Source organism: Emydura macquarii, unplaced genomic scaffold (genome assembly GCF_026122565.2).
Source record: "Emydura macquarii macquarii isolate MOO-44397 ecotype Brisbane River unplaced genomic scaffold, CSIRO-AGI_Emac_v2 contig_3220, whole genome shotgun sequence".
NCBI lineage: Eukaryota > Metazoa > Chordata > Testudines > Chelidae > Emydura > Emydura macquarii.
This window is the reverse complement of record NW_027133357.1, coordinates 3,313,456-3,337,695: the sequence shown is the minus strand read 5'-3', so window position 1 is coordinate 3,337,695 and position 24,240 is coordinate 3,313,456. Positions and strand designations below refer to the sequence as shown.

General features: G+C 42.5%; 1 protein-coding gene across 5 annotated transcripts in view; it reads left to right on the top strand.

Annotated features, from left to right (window-relative positions):
• PPP1R12B (protein phosphatase 1 regulatory subunit 12B) overlaps nt 1-24,240 on the top strand; it is a 145,353-nt gene that overhangs the window by 72,264 nt on the left and 48,849 nt on the right. For 4 of the 5 annotated variants that reach the window (XR_010916859.1, XR_010916861.1, XM_067531427.1 and 1 more), the window contains 5 exons: nt 8,322-8,412; nt 11,713-11,877; nt 13,231-13,414; nt 13,963-14,075; nt 19,660-19,701. Coding sequence is in view for 2 of the 5 variants with exons in the window: in XM_067531427.1 (XP_067387528.1) it covers nt 8,322-8,412; nt 11,713-11,877; nt 13,231-13,414; nt 13,963-14,075; nt 19,660-19,701 (595 nt within the window). In the remaining 3 variants the exon portion in view is untranslated. Of the gene's footprint in view, nt 1-8,321; nt 8,413-11,712; nt 11,878-13,230; nt 13,415-13,943; nt 14,076-19,659; nt 19,705-24,240 lie in introns of those variants that run through there. The other variant, XR_010916860.1, reaches the window with a different exon arrangement.

Below are 24,240 nucleotides of genomic sequence, written 5' to 3'. Positions count from 1 at the left end.
AGACATTTTCAAAATCTCATTCCATAAGGTGGCAGTAGAGGGCTGCTTAAGTGTCTGCTGAGTGTTCATTTTTGTTCATGGTTTATTGTTCCATCCCTTAACCCTCTGGTAGCATCTCATTTGTGTCACTATTTAGTTTGAATCTCTGGTGGTAAGATGTTTCTTTTAGTGTTCAGGCTTTCAGTTGCGTGTATTTTTTTCAAGAATTGCTCTTTTTACAGCAGACTGTAAAATACCTATTGTCAAAGGTTTTATAATTTCAGCCCTGCTTGCTGTGTAGCTTCACCTTGGAGAAGGTGAAATGTGTTCACTTCTTTAGTTCAAGAAATGCCTTTCACTCAAAGATGAGGAGAGTTCGAAAGACTTTGAAATTTTTCTGGGCAAGGGCCCCCCAACCTGTGCCTGGCTGAATGTTCTACCTGGAGTGCTACGGCTGACTTACATTCTGCTCCATTTCATGCAACAACTCCCACCTTTAACACAAAGGTGCAACCTAGGGAGACTGCAGGCCCCAGCATGCAATGCTCCATCTAGATCTGAGACTGTACAGCATTGCCCGTTGGGACCTGTAGTTTTGGCACCACATTGCCATTTTTAAGGCAAACCAGTGTGAAAATCCTAACCCTATCTGGACAACTTTGCAGCTACTCTAGCTGCAACTAAGACCTAAGATAACTAAAAAAACTAGTGTAGGAAATTTTCTATTCTTTCTGTTTACTTGTACATGGCAGCACTTTGCGTATACCTTCCTTATTTTCCCTGCAGTCAGTTAATCTTTTCCTGGCTGAAAAGCTCCAAAGGAAGCAAAAAGAAGTCTCTCTCAAGCATTTTTGAAGGATATTTAAAAATTAAGATATGAAACAAAGCAAACCTGATCAGAAATTGGATTTAAAAAAAATTTTTTTTAAAGAAATCAGTCCGTTTAAGGGGCACTGTCACTTCAAATTTTTTCAGGCTTCTCTATAGGGTTTAGTCAACAATCGATATTGAGGAATATGATGAAAGATAGCCAAAGTGTTAACTGAGTGTGGTTTAGCCTTTTGCACTCTCTGAAACATTCACAGGCTCTAGCTCCATGCTGTTTTCCTCCCTACTGTCTTCGTGAGTTCTCCTCAGTGCCATTGTTTCATTCCCTCATCCCATTGGAAGAGTATGGAGCATTTGATGCTGAAGGACAGCTAGCACTTGGGCCCCTAGCAAAGCACTTATTTGTATTGCAGTAACTCCAAAGAACCCTGCCTATGGACCAGGTCAGCGTTGTGCTAGGTGCTGTACAAATGCAGAATAAAGACAGTCCCTGCCCCCAAAGAACATTCAGTCTAAAGACAACAGGTGGATGTAGACAGATAGGGGAGCACAGTGAAGCAGTGAGAAAACATAGGATGGCATGATAGGCAGTGGGCACAGCACACCAGCTACCTACCAGTTGTCCAAGTATTTGTTAGCATTGCAGCAAAAGAGAGGAAGAATGAAGGAGCACTTGTAGTTTGTATAGCAATTGACACAGACCACAAGTCTTCTGAGAGACCTTTTCATCTTGGGGGGGGTTAGACCTTGAATGTATCAGGTACAACGGAGCATATGGAGAATTTCAGATTTATTCGTTACCTTTCTAATCACGCTGCAAAATAGATCATCATGGCTCATGAATATTTAAACCTTTTTATGTGAATTTCACGTTCAATTTGAAGCAGGATGACTAGTCAAAAACTGGCAGAATTCAGTTTCCGTTTTTTTATAGTTTTGACAGTGATTTTTAAAGCATTTTTTAGATTTTTATTGATTTCAAAACTTTCACAGTTGTGGGAAAGTACGTGTGGGTCAGACATTTAATGACAGTAGGTGTTGAGATTGAAAAAGTTAAAGCTTCATAAACTGTTAAAACACAAATTGTCAACATCACATCGAAGTATACAAATTAAATACCCTTAAATCAACAAATCATACTCGTTACTATTCAATTTGTTAGTCCGTTTGTAACAAACCTAATTCAGAAGTCTAAATCCCTGGATTTTGATTCTTATGTTTCCAAGCAGCATTTTTCTTTCTTTGTCTATCTGTAAATCTTGATTACTACTAATGGAAATATTTCTTTATCGGTTTGTGTGTACAGTGAAACGTTTACCGACACTTACCAATAAAAATCAAATCCTTCCAAGCCTAGCTATTTACCAAACCTTAAACTAACATTAAGGCAGAAACGGAGGAACTGAAAGTGGTGTGTGGCCTATTCAGACAAATTGTTTACAGTAAGCTGAGGCACAGTTAGAGTATTAGATCCTGAAATCTTGTTATCCCCTTGTCCCCAGCTTATTAAATCACTCAACATGGGCAGGTGCAGTCCTCTCCGATTTCCTGCTTAAACCGCTTGCAGAGTTGACATATACCTCACTCCTGCCTGTCAGGTATCCCTAAATGTTCCTCAGCTGGCTTTCTGTGGCTACTGATTTAATCGGTATTTACAGTTAATTTAGATTGATGCATGAGACGTGTAAGTGCAGGGTGGAATAAAAGAAACAAAGAACAAGGAACACTCAGTCTCTGCTTTTATGTATAATCAGCAGAGTAGTCTTTCTGCCTCTTCCCCAATAAGAATGGCTATTGATTTGCTGTCTAGTGCATAAAATATGTATCTGTATAATGGATTGTATTTTGGGAACTGTTATCAGCACTGCTTCCTGCAGTGCTTGCGTCTGGTCCCCCGCAAAGCATGCAGGCAGTTTGTTAGCAAATGGCAAGTCTCTCCCTACCTCAAGCTTGCAGGGATAGTTGCGACAGTGCAGGTTTTTACTAGTTTCCAAGGGAGACAGTGCTGATACTGCAGACTTTCGCTACCTTTCCTAAAATCTCCAAGCTTGTCCTGACCTTCAAGCCGCTATGCAGGCCTGCGTTAGGAGGTAACCTATTTATGCTTTCTCTGTGCTATTCTACCAGAAGGGTTCCTTTCTAGGGATAATGGATTTATTTTGTAAATGGTGCCATTTTAAAAAAATCTCCGGTTATTAAAAAGCATAGTGGATTAGCTGCCTTGTCACAAGTCCCTGAAGCTGCTTAGCAACTTCATAAATATCTATAAGATGGCAGATTCCTGTTCCACTTTTTAGCTGAAAAGATCAACATGAAATTGCTGCATTATTTTTAATAGTGATACTGTACCTTTAAGAGCAGGAACTCAAAGTGCTGGATTTATCTATGGGCTGAACATTTGCAGCTTACTTGGCCTATTCAGGCTTCAGTAACCCACGTTGTTCATAGCAAGAGATGTGATGGAGCAAAAATCAGCTTCGTCTAAGAAAAAAAAATCAGATATCTGGAGTATCCTGAGTATCCTGTATTTCTTCTTAGGAGAAAAAATCAGATATCTGGAGTATCCTGTAATATTGTCAATTAAGGACGTTTCAGAGAGTCAGCCATGAGCTAGAGAGGGGAGATTTAAGGAGGGCATGTGATGACTACATTGGGAGAGTTCCAGGTAGAATGAGCAGCATAAAATATAGCCCTGCTGTGTGAGCACCAATGCCATTGTTGAAATGAATCGAAATCATGTGCTTATTGTCTGCACAACATGCATTTATTCTTAGTATAATTATTGCTATGAGAATATTGGGTTTTGTATGAACATTCAGGATAATGAAAAAAAGGGGAGTCCTGTAGCACCTTAAAGACTAACAAATTTATAAGCTTATGCCCACAGAAATTTGTTAATCTTTAAGGTGCTACAGGACTCTCATTGTTTTTGCTATATACAGACTAACACGGCTACCCCTCTGGAACTTGTTACCAGGATAATGAAGCGTTTTCCAAAGGCATGGGCCCTTTGTAACTAAGTTTTTTTTAAAGATATGTATCCTCTGGGTTTATGACTTTTTCAGGCGAATGTTGTGAAATGCCCTGTGAGGAAAGCAACAGCCTGGGAGTTAAATGAATACAAATGTTTAACTTCCAGTGTTACTGAGTGTTGATCCACCCATTCCTTAATATCCTTGGGGTGAAGGGCTCTTCATCATTACTACTAAAAATAAAAGACTGTAACTTCAGTAAGCTGTAAAGGTGCTGTCTGTCGGGCTGTCAAACAGACAAGGTGGGTGAGCTAATATCTTTTATTGGACCAACTTGTGTTGTTGAAAGAGACCAGCTTTCAAGCTACACAGTGTTCTTCAGCTAGATGATGTTTTTGCCAAAAGTGGCTGACTGCTGATAGCCAGACAGTATACATCTACGTGGCTATTGACATCATTGACTTGGATGGCTGGACCCAGAGGTCTCTGAAAGGTAACAGGATAGCAAGGATAACACTTTTAACTTAAGTATCTTAAGCTGCTGAATTCCACAGGCATATTTGTCTCCCTCTCTAGTACCCCCAGGTAGTCAAAGCGTTACCATGTTCTTTCTCTGCAATGTTTTTTTGCTTAGGTCTCACTTGGGAGGTGTTTCTCTCCACAGCATATTCCAGTTCAGGGTCTCCAAATTAGGAAAGGTAAAAAGTTGACCTGCTCCCTGTACTTTTGGTTCACCAGTTTGTGTGCTTTCTTTTGCTGCTGCCCGTTCGGTGCCCTGTTTTGAATCTCCCCTTCCTTCTTTGCAGGCAACATTTTATTCTTACCCTTTTGACCCAAGCAGTCAAACCACAAGACCCCCAAATATTCACTGTTTTGGCAGAAATTGGTGTATTCTTCGGTGCAATCCTGTTTGCATACAAAGAAAGAACATGAAGTCCTGTTTCCCTGAACACAATAGGAATCAAACAGCAGGAGAGTTTTTGGTTGCAGAATATGCCTCTTTCCAGCCATCACTCTATCCAGAAGCACTTAGCTTTGTCTCAGGGTCACGCTGAAGTGTTTCTCAGCTGCCTCTGGGGCTTCTCTGCATGCTTCTCTGGTGGTGGTTATTCCTTTCTCACAAAGTTGAAGCTCCCTCCAAACAATACGCAGTATCCAGTCCCTTGTATCTGCATTCAGACCCCAGGGGAAAACCCTCAGATCACATTGCGTAGCTCCTACTCCAGCCTTGCATGTGGCCTGTGTCTTGGCCAGTGGCTCTTATTGTTTTAGCTCTTTGTTCCACAAAGGAGCTTAATTGCTCTTTTACATTTATCCTGAATGCAGGCTGGCTATCACAACCATCATTTTAAGAAGGTTTCACCTGGCCCCCAATGAAATGGTATTCTGATCTCTGTGAATGAGTAGGTACGGGACAGGCAGGCTTAGCAGATGCGTTCTAAGGGCACGTGCTCCCCCATAACTGCTCACTTGAACCAGCACACAGTGCTTGCTTTTTCTTAAGAAAAAGAAATAAAATACTGCTACTGTGGCATGTGTGGTTATTGTTATGGCCGAATCCTTAGAGATCTGTAGGACCATGTAAAACTTGCTGTCTTTCAAAGAGCTTAAATTTGGGGATCAAACCATTCCCTTCAAAATATAGTTCAAAACTCCCTTTTGTGGGTTGTCTCCAGCCTACTTCATAGTCTTACTGTCTGCTCTCCTTAGCTAGCGTTGGCCACCCCTCTGTCTCTCCCCTATCTGAACACTGTGTGTCAGTATTTCTCCCTGTATGTCTCTTTGAACAATCTGCCTCACTGACTGCCATCTCCTTTCAACTGAATATCTCTTGCCTACATACCTCTATTTAACATACACTAGTGTTTTAGGATTCACCTTACAATTTTATCCAGCATAACAACTTTTGGGTATCGCCTTTCACAAAAACATTAAAATGAAATATTTGACAAGAATTGGAGCAAACACTTGACCAAACTGTCACTAGATGTGTTGCTCGTTGATTGAATTTCCAGACTAAGGAAGAAACCACTCAAGGAAAAAGTTGTTAAAGCAGTGTGGAGGTGTGTGCACATTTCAGCTTTGAAATAGCTGCTCTGCAAAGCAATGGCACCGTTGAGTCATGTCTGATAATATAATTACCCTCTCAGCCATTTACAATAACTTTAGGTGAGCTCCAGAAATAACACACTTCTGTGATGAGTGATTAGAAAGTTCTTTGCAAAATGGGCTTTCTTGATGTCCCTTTGGGCCTCCTACTATATCCCATACACACAACTTCCTACTCATGAATGCATCACAAATATGTTAATACAAGGGATACCCTGGAGATTATTCTAAGGGTATGTCTATACGTAGATGGCTGCAGCTGTACCAATACAGCTGTTCTGCTGCAGTGCATCTGGCAAAGATGCTCTATGCCGATGGGAGAGAGCTCTCCCAGCAGCAGAAAAAAACACCTCCATGAGCGGCATAAACTCTGTTGACGGGAGAAGCTCTCCCACTGACATAGCGCTATGCACATGAACACTTATAGCTGTGTAATTTATGTAACTCGGGAATGGAATATTCACACCCCTGAGTGACATAAGTTTTGCTGACATAGGTGGTAGTGTAGACATAGCCTCTTACTACATCAATCTTCAGCAGGGCTTCCCAGCAGTATTAAGACAGGCTCATCACAGGTGCAGCTCTTGAGAAGGTTTGCTGATCCCAACCCCATCGTCTGGTGTCCTTTTAATTCTACCCACTTGCACATAGGCATTATCTCTATTTACATGGTCACATCCTGTTTCTCAAACACAATATTAGACACTTTCCCCTAAGTCTTGGATACAAATGTGGAGCATCCTGTAATTTTTTATGTACATTCCAACGTTGTTGGACTGGTTCAGTTATCTTCCGTTAGTTAGACTACTGCATGACTGATGTCTTACTGGTATGTATTTTATTCATTTAGCAAGTCCTACAGTTTCTCCAACATGCGGCATAGCATACCTTAGGTGCAGCTCAGAGCAGTAAACGAACACATTTACTTCGCTACAAACACAGGTGATTTATGGATGTGAGCAAAATTTCACCACTGCTCTGTCGTACTTAATTTTGTAACTACACTCTTCATACAAATGGCTTTAACTGCCTCTGGGTGCTGTGCACAGTAAAAGACTCTTCACTTGTGTGTAAGGTTGTAGAAAATGTGTATCGTACTATTTCAGGTCTTTATGCATTGATGAGCAGCCTTCACTTTGTCCCTTCCTGATTTGAGTGTTTAACCAAGCAACAGTCACTTTTCCCAAGTTTAATTTTTTTTAGGTGTTTGGGAGGAGGGGAGCAGTAATCTGAATGTAGAAGTGTGTGTTTGGCTAGATGTGGCCAGAATATCTTATCCCATGCACCTGGAGGAGCGAGCCCCTCACCTTTAGAACCAATTCGCTTGCAGCTTGTACGATACAAGACACACCGGAAATGAAGCAAGATTATCCACAATCCCTTGTCTCATTCAGTGTGCCTTCAACTCGTTGTTCACTGTCCAGTTGAGTTACAAAGACTAGTATCAGATACTTCAGAGGAGGAAGGTACAAGAAACCCTTGATAGACAATTATGAAATAACCTGCCTGTAGGGGAAGGTTTTTCTGCATCACCTATCATTTAGTAGATGGCTTATGCCCTAAAAAAGAGGGCTGATGAACCTTGTAAAACTTTCATCATGTTTAATGTAATGGTATTGTCTCCATATAAATGTCTAATCTTTTGGATTCCACTAGCATCAATGAAATCTAGCGGCAATGGGTTCCATATGTTAGCTATGTTGTGTAAAGTTTCTTCCTTCTGCTTTAAATGGGTCACCTTTCACTATGAGAGGGTTGAGTGGGGTTTACTCCAATGTGTATGCTGGAACCAGTTCCTTTAGTATTCTAGTTACCTTTTGCACTTTGGGGATTCCATCTCTTCAGGAAGCGTGCACTTCAGCATGGGTCCATTGTAACAGATTTCATATTGATAAAAATAGAAGTTTAACTCATAAGCAGTCATGTTACATCTGGGTATATTATAGGAAAACCTTAGTAGTGAAAAAAGACAAGTTGAAGACTGTGAGGAATGTACAACAGCCGTATTTGTTTATCTGAAAATTAGAAATCTTATTCTGAATGAGATTACATATTTTGGGATTTATATAATTCAGTGTTGAGACTTAAAAGGGGGTAGGGGTGAATGGAGGTCCCAGATGGTATGCAGGGAGTCCCTTTTAATGGGTTTGGTTTACAGGGGAGGATACAATGTGTCTAACAGGTTAACATTTTAGAAGTCTCTGCTTGAAAATGTACAATAAACATGGCAGCTGCAGCAATCAGCCAGCTGCTGGGTGGCCTCCGGAAAACTGCAGTGTCCCCTAAGGGGAGCAGAAGGTGTAACTTCCATTGACTACGCTGAAGCAGAGCAGTGTGTATGAAACGGGATGCATACTGTCATTGCTTTGAGACTTGCAAACCAAAGGGGTCAAGCGTCTGATTTTCTGTTGTGTTCCTGACCCTTTCTTTCAGGTCATATCTGACTCCTGTGCGGGATGAAGAAGCAGAGTCACTAAGGAAAGCCCGATCCAGACAGGCCAGACAGACTCGTAGGTCTACACAGGTGAGGAGTGAAATTCCTGATGGCTCTGCAGCAGAATAATTGTCACCTACAGAACTTTGTTCATAATTCAAACTTTGCGGGGACAAAGAACTGAAGTATGACTTTATGTAAATCTGAATGACATTGTCCGAGTTAATTGGAAGTTTTTGGGGATAGGTTCAGGCTCCCTCTGCTTTTATAGCACTGAGCATATAAATGCTTATTACCTAAGTACATTATGTGTGCTACTGAGATCTGTGTTCCTTGGTTCATGTACTCCTCTTGCCTCTTCCCTTCCTGAACTCCTAATCCTCTGTCCTATCATAGTTAGCTGATGGTGAGAGAGCTTGGCTTCAGCTGGAGAATAGGCAGCAAGAGCAGATGAGCTCCTGAGCAATACACTCCTTGTTCTTATGTACATTTCTTGTAACTGACAAAGTAAGATAAACAGAAAATATGACTGTGCTATTTCTAAATAACTGCATATATCCACCACCTTGGGCCTCAAAGCCCTTTACAGACTTAAGAACACACAAACAATGAACAAGATTCATTTGATCTGCTGAAAAGCAGCCATCTCTAGGGTGAAACATGACATTCTTTTAACAGCGGTGATAAAGTCAGGCCAGAGGCCTCAAAAGGGCATACCAGGGCCAGTTCGTAAGCGCAAGAATGCCAAAAGCCATTTTTTCCTGCAAGCAGAGGAGAGATGATTGCAGGGCGATCAGAGACACCTGGACCCAATGAAGGGCTAGTCCAGGTGTACTTAAACCCTGCCTTCCCTAAAGGGAGGGGGGGGAAGCACAGGAGAAGGAAGCTGCCAGAAGACTTGTGCCAGCTGGAGGAGAAGCTTTCCCCAGGCTAGGAGATGGTGCTTCTCTGCAGCCCGAAGAGCAGAGAGGGGGAAACCCTTGGCCCCAGCTGGCAGGAGGAGCCCCAGCAAGGTACCTCCCTGGGGAGACGGGGTGACCAGTGACTCCCTGGCCCACTACAAGGGGTGGAAGTGTGGGACCCACTAGGGGGAAGCTGTCTGTTTGCCACACAGCCAAGAAGAATGTTGCACAGTTCAGAACAGAAAACAAGGAAACGTGTATCCATTTTAAACTTCAGAAAGAATTGGGTTGGCAGATTGCAGTTCTCCAGATCTGAACTTGGCTGGGACAGATGTTTGTTTTCCAGGATGCGTCAGCAGCTCTCTAAAGATCTAATAGCATTTGTTACAAATACAGATTGTCTCTGTTCGAAGGGATTATAACTAGGCTGTAGAAATGTACCCCAGGCTGACATCCAGTGCATGTGCTCACCATTCAAACCATTTTATCCCAAACTTTTTAAAAAACAAGCTATGTATTTGAGCTAAGTAAGTTCAGGAAAATAAGACCACATGCTGAGATGGTGTGTATGTATGTTTTGATTTAACTCATTAGTATTTCTTAATGATTTCTTGTTTACGGGTAGGAAGTCCAAAATGACTTGCTAGTTTGATTTGCGGTGTTGGATGAAACAAAGCAGTTTCATTTTAAATTGTTAACATTTTGGCTGATGGGTGTTCTAATTGAGAACATTGAAATGATCGCATTGCTATGATTTTGCACCAACATGATGGGCATCCAAAATTCTGGAAAAATATGGGTGGTCTTAGTGGCACAGGTGCTATCACTCATCCCATGTGCGATTAAGAACACCCCTGCCCCCCATTTGCTTGGTTACTAGCTTCAGTAAACCTGCCAGATGAATAGATTGAGTTATCACCCATTATTGCAAAAATGTGTAATAGGGTGTTTGTAATGTACCTGCAGATGTTTTTGTGGGCGGAAGTCAGAAACACAGCGGCATTGCAAGGAAATTCAGAGAGTTGGCTGAATCAAATTTCTTTGAATACAACTCTAGGCACCCATCCCATAAATTAAAATTCACAGTGTGAACTTAAACCTAGGACTACCCTTACATCTGTCCAGCTCAGCCCATGTCATCCTTAGCAGCTTTAGCAAAGAGAAGATGGGCTTTGCAACATGCCTGGGAAGCTAACTGATCTGGACTCTGATGGAACAAGGCTTGCATTCCAGTCCCTGCTCAGACAGCTCTGGCTCTGTCCACAACACCGTGGCCAACTATGCTCATGTTGATCGTCTGCACAGTTTAAAAATTCAGGGACAAATGTGCTTAGTCTATGTGGAACGGTGGGTCTCAGCCTTTCCAGACTACTGTGTAACCCTTTCAGAAGTCTGGTTTGCCTTGTGTGCCCCAAGTTTCATCTCACTTAAAAATGACTTGCTTACAAAATCAGGCACACAAATACAAACGTGTCACAGTGCCCTGTTCCTGAACAATTGCCTACTTTCTCAATTTGTCTGTGTGAGATTTCAGTTTGTACTAACTTCGAGAGTGCTTTTTATATAGCCTGTTGTAAGACTAGGCAAATATCTAGATGAGTTGATGTACCCCCTGGAAGACCTCCGCATGCCCCCAGGAGTACGCATACCCCTGGTTGAGAACCACTGATGTGGAAACGTGGCCCACAGATACCAGGAGAGGGGTAAGCCTTCCAGAACTCAACCTAGCGTTCAAGGTCTCTTTCCAAGGAGCTAGCTCCTTAACACACATCTCCAAGGAAGGTGGGGGTGCTATACATTCAGAATGGGACTTGGTCTGTCTGACAGTCATGAGAATTGAGACAGGAGTGTCACCGTAGGAGTTTAGCCTTTTCTTTGTTTATGGGAATGGTACTAACCCTGTCTGAATTTAGTAACTTTACACATTGAAGCCTGTAGTTGATGATTACCAATTGTGGCTTAGGCTAGAGGAAATCAGACTGTGAAACACCCTCAAAAGTACATGTGTATAATAGAATAAAAGTAAAACTTGTCATAAGGAAGTGGTTGGGCAAATGGGGTGCAGTAGGGTGGACACTCAGATTGGCGCACCTGGTGTGCTCTAGCAAGTGTTCTTGGGAACTGTTAATTCCGCGTACCCTCTCCAGATGTACACGAGCTATGGCTTTCATTCTGGCTTCTGGTGACATTACAAGCTCCTTTGCTCTTCACTCTTGTGGCTTGGTGCTCTGCACTGACTTTGCCTTTGAGGAGTCCAGGGATGCAGCCTGTTAGCTGAGAAGTATTAAATGATATCCCAGTCAATTACTTTCTGTATGGTAGGGACCAGAGAGCTCTGTCAGGATCAAGACCCCTTGTCCTAGGCACTCTAGACATATGGTACCTGCCTTGAAGAACTTGCTATCTAATTAGAGATGGTTTTTTTCAGGTGCATGAAGCACACAACAAACCAGCATGTGAAACTGATGTAGTCTTACCTCTTTCCCAGGGTGTAACCCTTACAGACCTTCAGGAGGCAGAACGAACCTTCAGCCGATCTCGAGTGGAGCGGCAAGCTCAGGAACAGCAGAGTGAGAAACCAGAGAGCACTGAGGACGGTGGTGAGCGAAAGGAGGAGACTCGGCCCTGGTGGAATAGAAACCTTGATGAGGAGGTGATTTCCCTATCCTTACTAGCTGCTACTTCAGAATTAAGTGTTTTGGGTTTGGGACACCTGAGACCGCGTACAATTCTGTTGACTGCCTCCTTGTGGAATTGCTGCTAGGAGGATTGGTACAGTCCGAACTGACCCAGGCCTGAGTAATCTAGACATATGGGTACTTGGAAATTAAGCTGTGTATAGTCTTGCTGTACTATGGCTCAAATATTGTTTTGTTCTTCACTTGAAATTTCACTTGTCTCTTGTCAGACAAAATAAATCATGAGAATAACAGTACCATGGAATCAAAGGCTCCTGAAAGGAGAATTGTGTCGCGGTTCCACGCTTCTGGCAATAAGGGGCAGGACTGAGGCCTAGCCTTAATGTTCCTCTACAGATGTTTTGAGTGTAGTTGGTGGATTGGGGGTTGGGGTGGGATAGAGAAATCTCAGAGGAGGTCATCATCTCCCCAGGCATTACATTTATTTGGACTCTTGAACCCAAGTTGTTTTTCATACAGAGACAATCCTTACTGCAAAATGAACATCCAACTGGAGTTAAGTCAATGAAAACCACGAGAAGTATTGTAAACAGATGAGTTGTGGAACCCCTTGTGTACAAAACCTCACCCTTGACTTCCTATGGAAAGAGTTGAGTTGAATTAGCCAAGCCTGATATACAACTGTTAATCTTGTCACTGGCATGTACCCTTGTTTTACATAGAAGCTGATTAACAGCCACTTGACAGTAAAATGAGTCTGAATCCAACAACTCTTTAGTAGATATTACACACCTAGCAAGCTACCTGAAAGCCTCAGTGATGTTTGTACTGACCATCTTCTATAGCCTGGATTGGCTTTTTCCATAAAATATGCTCAGTTTTTTGCATTTCCATACCACATCCTACTGTGAACCAAGTCCTGTGGTGATGCTCTCCTAAATCTCTGCAGGAGTGACATGGCAATATTGGCCAAAAATTCTTCTACATTAGTGGGGACTGATATATAATGGTCCTGTCTCCTTTGCCCCCTTTAGACTCTCGATATTTTATTTCTATAAAGAATACCTTGCTAGTCTTGGAAGTATGGATCAAGCAATGATAGCATTCAGTCTTCAAGCTGCAGTCAGGTTGTGGCTGTGCATCTAAAATCACTTTAAAACCAAACAAAAAACAGTTTTCTGTTTTTCCACTCACCCCAGCCAGGTAGAATAAACTTTATGCTGTTTACCTAATCTGTCCTGACAGTGTGTGGTTTAAAATATCCAACAGCAGCAAGGAGGTCTGTAGACTCCGAGTGATTACATCCATTAGCTCTCCTAGTCATTACATTTCTGCTAACCTTTATTTATGGCTCTGTTTATTTACAGTCTGTCTATCGGCGATTAAGGTGTCCAACACAAACAGACAAACCCACGACACCAGTATCTCCCTCGACATCAACCCCTTCTCTTTACACAAGTTCTCACCTGGCCCGAACTAGCAGGTCTCTGGATCCTGACTCTGTGAACCCAGAAGACTTCCAAAGCACAGCCACTGAGATGGAGAAAAATGGTATGTACCTCCTAAAATGAAAAGATAGCCCAAGCATTTCAAGTCAGGGTGTTTAATGAATTAAGCAATACGCTTAGTGTATATAGCCTGAGATTCTAGGTTTATTATTTCCTGCTCTTCCAACAGGGGACCTGTACAGGTGAGCTGGCAGCTTCTCGTGTGTGTGTGGGGGGGGGGGAGCCTTTGCAGGCAGGAATAAGAGATGGTGGCTTTTCCTTTGACCATCTACTGGGAGGGAACAGCTAGATCCTTCAGGAAGTGGTGGTAGCGAGCTTAGTCACTGTAACTCCTTCCTCATGCCCCGCATGATGATGTGAGCTATGCAGATGAAGGGGCACCCCCTCGCTGGGCCTTTCCAGGGAGAAGGAGTGCAAAGTACTAGGTGTCATGGGAAAAGGGATTCCATCTCATATGTTTAATGACTGGGGCGTAATGCAACACAAGCCCTTTCTTGGTGATGGAAGCCCGTTTGAAAATGTCTTTAGGACTTTGCAAAAATCCCACATGTAAATCATTTAAACCAAAGCAGTCTGTCCTTGCTTGGCTAGAGTGCGAAGATCAGGATGTAGATGATAGATCTCCAAACAAGCAGTCAATCCGAGAGAGGCGGCGGCCAAAGGAGAGGCGAAGAGGCACTGGAATCTCTTTCTGGACAAAAGATGTGAGTGACCTTTTTGGGGTGGGAGAAAAGGGAATTTGTTCCACAACATTCAGCGTGCCCTTGCTTCTGGTTTCAAATGTGACGGCTGTGTCCTGTTAACTTAGTGTGTAGGCCTGAAAGGTACCAGGAGGGAAAAACTCCTTTTTACTGTGAAATGTGCTACAGAGATGTTAGCGAGAACTCCTTTTGAGCCTCCTGCTTATGGAGGACAGCCTTCTTCATCATTGACTACAGGAGCCCCTATATGAAGGAAGGGGAGCCAGGGTCCAGCCTGCTGCGGTATGGCTTATCAGAGAGACAGGTTAATTTATTATGGCAATATCTGACAGCACTTTGAATGGTAAGCCAGTTTTCTTCTTCATGTGCTGGTCCACAGCTCGTTTACAATGAGTGCTTCAACCTGCTTGCAGCATGGGGGCAGAACCAGATCTGTCACTTCCTAGCAGCAGGCCAATGTCCTCCTCCTGCAATTCCCTCAGTTTTCTCTGTTTCCCCAGTGGCCAGCGGATCCCCCAGCCCACCTTGCTGCTGAGGTTTTCTGAGGGGATCTCCAAACTCTAAGGCTAGCACTTAGGCTCTGTGTGTCTCTCACAACCAGCTGTGTCCCGGGCCTGCCTTGGATTTTTGGGGAGTGTGTCTCTGCTGCTCCTCTTGCCTTTCAGAGGTAATAACAGCGACTGGCACTCTGCAGGCCCCAGGGAGGGAGAGAGGCCAAGAAAAGCAAGAGACAAAAGGGAACGGTCTGTGTGTCTCGTTTCCCCCATAATGGGTGTTCCTTGGGAGTTTGGCTGGCTAGGCAAGCAAGACACAGTTTTCTTCACAGCCCCGTGTGGACAGTGTCACCTCAACTCCAGGTGTGGAAGAACAGACTGACAGTAAGGGTCATCCTGGCCCATGATTTCTTTCTTTCCCTGGCCTTCTTTTTATAAAGCCAGAGGGTCCTCAGTGTGCACCAATCAAAATGTAACCTGGTATTTCTATCACAGATCAATATGACTTATTTTCCCAGACGTCAGGGACTCTGTCTTCTGACTTGGATGATTTTTACTTGAAAGAATGGTGGTATCACTATATACAGATCATCCACAGACCACCAGCTCTGGGGGGGCATTGTCTTAGCCTCTTCTTTAGGCATGAAAACCCAGGTAGCATCAGGCCAACAAATATGAATAGACACCTACACCCTGAGTACCTCAGCATGCCTTCACACACGGTACTTACACTGATGGACTTTGATTACAGGTGTGGTCTCTAAAGCACCCTGGGGGCTGGGGAGAGAGAAAAAGTGGGATTTAATCTGTTTAATCCAGGTACGTGGGCTGTTGGTCATTAGGATCAGACACTGACAGATCAGTTCCTCGTGATACAGTGCATAGTCATCAGAAAAGTCGACTTACAATCCTCATTTCTATAGTGGCAAGGAGCAAAGAACATGGGTCATATGCCAAACTCATTATCCTCCTTAAAACTCAACTTTCCAATGCCTACAAAAAACTTGACAATGATTAGGCTGCTTTGGTGTGCTGAGACCACTGCCTGTCAGTGTCCAAGATTGTCTAATTGTTTCCTGGTATCCCTTGTCTGTCTCTCTGCCCATCTGTTTTATACTTAGATTGAGAACTCTCTGGAGAAGGAGCCATCTTTGTAAATAAGAATATGAAACAGTCTGTGAAGTACAATGGGAGAAAATACTTCTTTGTAAGTGATAGCTGGGACAAGTGCAGGATCAGCTAACCAGATCTCCCAGCCCACCTTATCTGGAGTTAGACTCCCGATTGGAGTTAGGTTCTTTAAACTTGTGAACAAAAGGGCTATCAATAGCATTGATCAAATGAGGTCAGTGACTCGATGATCCATCTGGTGGTCCCTTCTGGCACTGAACTGTGACTGACACTGTCCAATGGGATGCCACCCTTTGGAGCTATGCAAGAATTACAAGAGCAGCTTTGTCCCATTCTCAGTCTTGGCAACCCATGACAAGGCCACAGCATGAATGAAATCAACCATCTCCTTCAGGCTGGAGCACTGCAACCCACTCCCCATTCTATTTCTAGACTCAGACTCGGGGACAAGCCAAGCAGGGCTCTGTCTGAAACACCAAGAGTGCCTAAAGGAGGCTTGTCTCCAAAATATTCCCGTTTTACCATCCTCAGACAATTGTGTCATGCAGATGGATGACTGCCTTTTTCTTAATGTCAGTCCATTACCTTTGGATCTTACGTGTGCTCCCAATGTTGCCCAGGAGCATGTTAGCAATAATATTGGCTGTAGGGGAAAAGGAAAGTCACTTATCTCTTCCTGGACATTTTTTCTGATCAGGGTTTTGTACGGAGAGCTGAAGCAAGTACAGAGTAATATAGTTCTGGGAATTGCTTGGATTCGGAACAGATACATGATGCCAAGGAAGTCAGACAGTCATAAGGATGAGTAGTATTGGGTACAAGGTCTCATCTCCGAAGAATGTTAAAGACAATTGCCAAAATGGAAAAGTGGTGTCACAGAAATTCATGTTGGGAATTCTGATCTTGTACAAAGGCATGCTTCAGTGATCCAGAGTTCATATAATACATATCTAGTAGTTCTGGGTATCCTCTCTACATTTCACCTATCTCATCCATTGGTAAAAATCTAGCTCCAACTGTAGCTCCTCCATTCCCACAACTGGTGAATGCAAAGAATGATTTTTTTAATAGATCTTCCCAACCGAAGATCAGGGAATGAGTATCTGAAAGAATACAGCAACCTCCAGCTGGAACCTCCTGGAGATCTGAGTGCTGTTCCTTCCAGTGATAATGGACCTATTGTGGTTGACAGTCTGTGTCTCTCACAGGGTTTTCATAGTAGTTCAGGAGGGAAAAACACCATCAGCCCTACCCCAGAGAGATTTTCGTGTTTGGGTGGAGCAAAATGTCTTTTGTGCACTGCTCACAAAGAGGGAGATGAATCCCAGTACTTAACATGACAGAAGTCAGACTAGCAGAGGGGCTCCTGCATCCAGAAATCTGTCTGGCATATGTCAGTTTGGTAGGCTGGTGACTTACCTCTTTGCATTTGGAAACAATAAAGAGCATCCTGTGTCGGTATCCAGGATGTGAAGTGGTGAATGACCCCTCTGAGCTGAGCCAGGTCACTGCTATGTATTCCCACCTTTTCTTCTGCTCCCCCCGAGTACAAAATATAGCAATGAGGGCATGGCAGTGATGCTGTTTATGCCTTTCTGCCTGAAGAAGCTATGGCACTCAGGCCTGATTAACCTATCATTGGATCTTTGGACATCTGCCTCACAGAGGACATCTGCTATGACAAGACTAGTCCTCCCTCTGGGACCAGGCAGGTTTGTGATAAATACTTGGATGAAGTGCTGATTGTTTTTATGGATACTAAAGAAAAAGTCAACAAATAGAAGTTATTCAACTGGCTGGTGCAAAGCCCTTAGCTTAACTATCATATTAAACCGGTGAAATATAGCCGTGAGTTCCTCCAGATAGGTTTTATTGCGGGTGTAAGTGGCCAGTCAAGTCTCTGTAGTATAACGTTCCCAGCACTTTCAAGAAAGTATTTTTGTACAAATCCCAACATTAAATGCTTCCTTAAGGCATCAATCTTATTCCAACCCTGCTAGGTCGCACCACACGACCTTGCAATCTCATTCTGCTCTTTATAGTGCTACCCACTTCGAGCTCTTGCAGGAGTTGTCGTAATACTTCCTATCCATTAGATTATCCTTCCGATGGCTGTTCCCATTCAAATGGAAGTTTTTATTTGAAATTGGGAGACTTCTCTAACAAGACCCAGTATTACTTCTAATTCAGACAGGTAGCCCATATAACTGTCATGGGATTCATTCACTATGTAAATTCAAGAAATATCCCTTGTTTGGTTAAATCTCAAAGTCCAGTCCTTAGGAGCACTGATGATCTCAGGGTGGAATAGTCATGTTTCCTGTATTGAGATCTGCTAGATGGCCATTAGTTTTCCAAATTCTAAACATTGGTCATCCAATCTTAGCCAATGCCATCTTTCTTCTTTTGGCAAAAGTCTTCTCCACACCTTTCGTGTGCGGGGGAAGATGGAGGTGAAAATATATATATATATATAATCTACCTTGTTTTGGATATTCATATTTAAAGGACGATCCTGATTCCCACCCTGAAGGCACACTGCTTTGAAAATCCCATTGTAATGAATTTGTGGACCTTGGCATAAAGAAAAGGAATACTTTATCTGTGCTTACCTAAAATTTTCTTTCTTCAAGTAACAAGATCCACAGATCCAGCCCACCCTGGAGACAAATGGAGCATTCAGAATAGACCTGGAAATTGACATCCAAGGATTTGGGTTTGTCATTAGGTGGAATTGACTATGCTCTGCAGTAGGAGAAATTATTGGTGGTTTCCTCAAAATGTGTTTTAACATAATGTAACTTAAGATAATTCAAATCTATTGAGCTGGCTGTGGAAGTTATGGCAAGTGGAGGGAGCTTCAGAAGATAGGGCATTTCCCTGGTGCCAGTGGCTGACAGGTCACTGCTCCCAAGTTGCAAGTAGGCTGGCGTATGCACTGTAACAGCTCTGTGGACTTTCTTACTCAAAGAAAGAAAACTTTCAAGTAAGCACAGAAATTTTCCTACTGATCCATGGTGAAAACTGGCTTGCAATCTGAGTTCCAATGCTTCTATAGACGTTCTTCTTACAAGAAGGTTGCTGCAATGCATTTTTTTTAAACTATTCTTGGGAATACTTTGAAATACAATTCAAATCCACTTTCTCCACGTGACGTTTCATATGGCACTGCTAAGCAAAGTTTGTGTGTTGCTGTCACCTGAGCAATTCAAGTTAAGAACAGACTGATTTTTAGGTTTTATTATTTAAAAAAAAAAAAAAAAAAAAGCTTTCCGTTTATAAAAAGTAAAACTAATCAATGCTTAAAAATATAACTCTCCTCCACAGGGCTCATGGACTGTCCACGGACTTTGCATTACATGGTACTGAAATTAAACCTCTGTTCTGAAAAGCTAAAAGTTCAGCCATTCAGGTGGTTTGTTGGCTAAACAACTTTCCTCCAATATGTTTTTATGATAGACTAATAACTCCTTTAATGTTTGTATGCAGAGTTGTTTTAGCCGTGTTGGTCCCAGGATATTAGAGAGACAAGGTGGGTGCAGTAATATCTTTTATTGGACCAACTTCTGTTGGTGAGAGAGACAAGCTTTTGAGCTTGCACAGAGATGAAGAAAAGCTCTGTGTGGCTTGAAAGCTTCTCTCTCTCACCAACAGAAGTTGGTCCAGTAAAAGATATTACCTCACCCACCTTGTCTTTTAAAGTTTATCAAATGGGAGGTGATTGGAGAAGCTCTGAGATAAGCACCATCTCCTGCCTTTGAGAATCTGCCACTGATTACTGAGATTTAGAATCCCTTTCTATGGGTCCCTTTCTCAAAAGCTTTCCACAATTACCGAGATATCAAGAATTGCCACCTATCTCTTGAAAAGCCTAGTCACCTAAACATCAGAAAATCCAAACCTTGCTGCTATAGAAGTTATTACCACTATATGGCTACATTCCTTTTCTTCTTTCTCTCTAGGATGACGAGGTTGATGGGAACGAGGAAGTGAAGGCATCTCGGGTAAGTGAGGATCCAACATTGTACACTGCCTTAATAACTACCTTACTCTTACCTAATTTTGATGGCAGCAGGACTACTGTGAATTCACTTGTATTTGTTAGTAAAAGTGTCTGAAGAGCACATTACCTCCAGGCCTGCTATTCACTCCAGTTCTGTGAAGCTGGTCGCTTGCTGATCTTTCCTCTGAAAGATACAGGGCGCATACACCTTGAGTCTGCCATTCTCTGAGGTCTGTGCAGTCTGATTCTCAAGGAAACCTGAAGAGCTGTAATAGAGGCTGAGAGAGAGAGGCTGTGCTGGGGGTCTAATTTACTGTATCAAAAGGCTGATTGCAATGCTTGGTGAGTGTGGCTATGAAGGGTCCCAAGGAAAGCAGATGTCTCTTAACTCTATGGAGCCACATTTGGAGTTAAGAGGAATTCATTCTAATTTAGAAAACAAGTATAGCTGTACTTCCTGTGCCTGCACTCTTGTCTTGTTCTGGGTTTTATGCCTTCTATTCTTCTGTTCCCTACGACTGGAACAGTCACAGTCTCGTTATTCTCCAAGTTCCTCCTCTCCTTCAAATCCCTCCTCCTTTCTTTCATCAGTACTTGCAAACCCTCCATTACCTGAAGAGTCTAGTATCTTGCCTTGTTTTTTGTTTCGTCTGTCTTGGGCTGAGACACGCTTTGGGCCAGGAACACATCTTAGTCTGTTGAACAGTTTGTTCTGAAACCATCAGTGCATCATTTGTTAGACCGGGAGAAAAATAACAGCTGTTCGAGGCTTCATAAATACTTGTCCCTGGTGGTTGACATCAGGTGCCAGCATGGACATATGATTTTATTGTTTAAAAAGAACCCACTTTCATTCAGTCTAAATGGATTTTTCATATATTTTGCTATCCAGATCATTTTGCGGCATGGTGGTTGGTGGCGCTGGTTTAATCAATTATTGAGGGATCCATATTTTGAATGAAATTTTCTTTGTCATGGACGCTTGATCCTTTCCTTAAAAATGCCCCACTTTTGACTCAGCGTGGTACAAGTGAATCTGATGGGGAGTAAGCCTGAGAGGAAAATGGGATGACTGCATGGTATCTACTTATTGCACTTGCCTCAAGTTGCTCATGCCAGCCTTCCCTTATAGAACACTAAAAATATGGAACTCAAGATGTTCTTCCCACGCTCTGTATGGTAGACAGATCGATAGCACCACCTGTATAAGGTCGCCCAACATTTCCCATTATTAGAACCTCTTTTCAGTTGCCTAAAGATGCCGAACTTGAACCATTTTGAGCTGAAATTTTCCATGCCAAGGGTCTGCCTGAAGCTGAAACTTTTCCTGGGAAGTTGCAGCCAAAATTGTTTGACCATTTCAGAGAAAAATATTAGCGAAAAAAATACATTGTTTTGTCCATGTTAAAGTGTGTGTGTGCGCGCGCACGCGCACACACACACACACACACACGTCAGCCTTTTCTCTGGAAAGCTCTAGTGCCCATTGTTTTGGGAACAGGAACTTAAAGTTTGGCAGGCTGCTGGCCTTTGTGTTAGTGATGTGTTGTGCTGTTCCTGTGCAAAGTTGGGCAATTTAGAAATTAGAGACTTCTTAGAGTTTAGCTGCTAAAAATCTGCCCACAATGAGCAGGCTTCAACCCCTCACAACTCCTGCTTGTGACCATGCCCACAGAGCATGCGCCAGCTCAGGGTTGTGGAAACGAAGCTCATCATTCTGTGTAGTTGCTGCTCTGGGCTGGGTTGTGACCAGGCAAGTTGGTGGGGGTTGACGAGGAAACACAGATCTATACCCCAGCATGATATGAGAGGGGATGACTTGAAGCCTGGGTGAAGTGGAGAGGCAGATTAGACTAGGACTGGAATGAGAAGCCTGAGGAGTGGAGAGTTGGATTGGGTAGGCAAGGGGAATAAGACTGGAATGAGGAACCGGCGTGGAAGACACAGGACCTAGACAGGTTGGAGGGGACAAGGCAGAAGAGGTCAAGCTTAGAGAGGGAAGGCAGAAGAGTCTGGGTCCACTAAATGACACACCCTTCAGAGTCTGGAATGGAATCCAATATTCCTGAGTCCTATCCATTCCTCTGCTTTTAGTAAATATCAGTGAAACCCATAGAGGAGGATGGGACACTTGGCCTAGCGCTGATCCATAGAGGGGATGACAACCTACTACTGCTAGCAGTTATTCACTTAGCTCAAGTGGTAGAGGTCTGTGTGATGGATCTGAAGGTTTTAAATGGAATTTCTGTATTAGTTTGCTTTTTAAAAAACCCATTAAATTATGAAAACTGTTTTTAAAAAAAAAAAAAGTTTTTCTGCAAAAATCACTCAAAAACAGAAAATTCCAGAGTTAAGGTTATTTTATCTCAGTCCCCTTGAGCGTATGCATTATGAGATCATTGTTAATTACATGACCATTGTATTTTTTCCACATAAAGCCTGCCTCTTCATCCCAGTCTCATTTTCTTTGCCTGTCTAGTCCATGTGTCTTCACTTCTCAGATGTCTCATCCCGTCTCCTTGTCCAGCAAGTCCCAGTTCACTTTCTGTATGATGTTGCGTTGATTGACAAATTTATAGACATGTTGCTGTACTGAAAGAAATACTTTCAGTAGTGGTGAGGAATGTAGAGTGTGGTTCTTTGCTGCTTGTTTGGAGAGAAAAGTCCTTACTACTGGGTGTGTATCAGAAAACCTGAAAGATCAACAAATATGTGAATTTGGGTAATCTGGATGCAAAATTTAGATTAGGGTAGTATTGTTTGGACAAAAAAGCTGGAAGAAAAATGTAACTTAAAATAGCAAGTTTTATATAATAAAAGTAGAACAAAGGTTGTAATTCATAAAGAAATTATTTTCCTGCAGTTCTTCTCAGTGGAATTATGGCTGGTACAAAAATGTGCCTCACCCATAAATTCCAAAACTGGTCCAATGGGCATTTAAGCTTTTTGTAACACTCAACTCTGTGCCAAGTCTTTCTCTCAGTACAAGAACATGCCTATAAACTTGTCAGCCAACGCATCATCTTACAGAAATACTTTCTGTAAACCTAGCCAGTGTACAAATACAATGGAGCACCTTTTGAATGCTTACTTGGTGAGATGAGCGGTGATGAGGAAAAGGCCTGTTTATATGAAATTTCTCTGGTATCAGCCCAGAGAAAACTTCACCACAGCCATGTTAATGGATTTTACCTTTATACAGAAGTAAGTCATACGGCTATGGGTTTAGCACACTTCTATTTGTACTGAATGTTATCCTATTACTCAGGAAAATTTTAGTAAGTAGTGTTTTAAATTGCTGAAAATCACTAGATAGCCAAATTCCACTCCACAGCATTTACTTTTCTGAGCACCTTGTCATTAACACAGTGTCATCAGACAAGGCTGTAGGAGTTTGTGCTCTCACGCATTTTATAAGTATCCAAGGAATTCAGCCCTAGAAATTCAAAGTGAAACCTGATGCATCTGAGAATCCTTTCATTAAACTGCAGCTGCCATGTGGCAATGTTACAGCTGCTGCAGAACCATAACTTTGAATTCTTGATTTAGGTATGTTCATTTATAATTTCATAATTGGTATTTATTATTTTTGTCTCTGGTATGACTAATGCCAGTTTAGCTTTTTTCTAGTTGGGGGGGCTTGTCAAACTCCTTGCTTTAAAAAATACACATACATCTTTAAATCAAACTAGCTGGGAGCTTGTATTTTGGAACACTTGACCCTGACTCCATTACAAAGGTGCTATCTTTAATAACATGATTGCACATTTGAATAGCCGTGCAAGCCCATCAGTTAGAACCATGATGGAGTCTGTCCTTTCATCCTCCTCCCGTCCCTTTCCCTACTTCAAAAAAGGAAACTGTTTTGTGCTGCACAGGAAGTTCCTAGGATGCCCTTTTAGGTGAGGGGAGGGCCTGCCTACATCTTGAGTGCTCCACTTCCTAGGATCTGATTGCCTAATATGGTAAGGTATGTCCAAGGCACAAGCTGTTCTGCTTTGTCCAGATACAAGGGAAGTTGATTTAGTAAGAGTCAGCCATAGGTGAACCCTTTATTGCCTGATATAGAAGAAAAGCCTGCCTATCAAGATTAGTATAAAATGTTAATATTTACCATAACTTCCTGTTAAAGATCAGTTTGATGCACAGTTCCTCTTGGGCAAATTGTGATGTAAAGAGAGGGGGAAAATATTTACCATGTTGTATTCATTTCTAGCACAGATGCAGTATGACATGGAAGGGAAGCCATCCTGGCCCATGTCCAAGGCAATGTGGGAGGAACCGTATGTCACTTTAAATGAGTACAATGAAATAAGGCACTTAATCATGCACAGAATAAGGATAGGTCTCAAAAGTTTTGGCTCCACTCAGCCCTATTGCAAACAAAAATGCTACAGTGGATTGTGTATGCTGCAGGGAAGGTGGTTCTGCAATCTAAATGAGCACAGTTAGCAACATGTATCTGAGTAAAAGTTGAAGCTAAAAATGGCAGTAAACTAGTCTGCAACAGCATTTAACCTTGGAGCCCTTAGTATGTTTA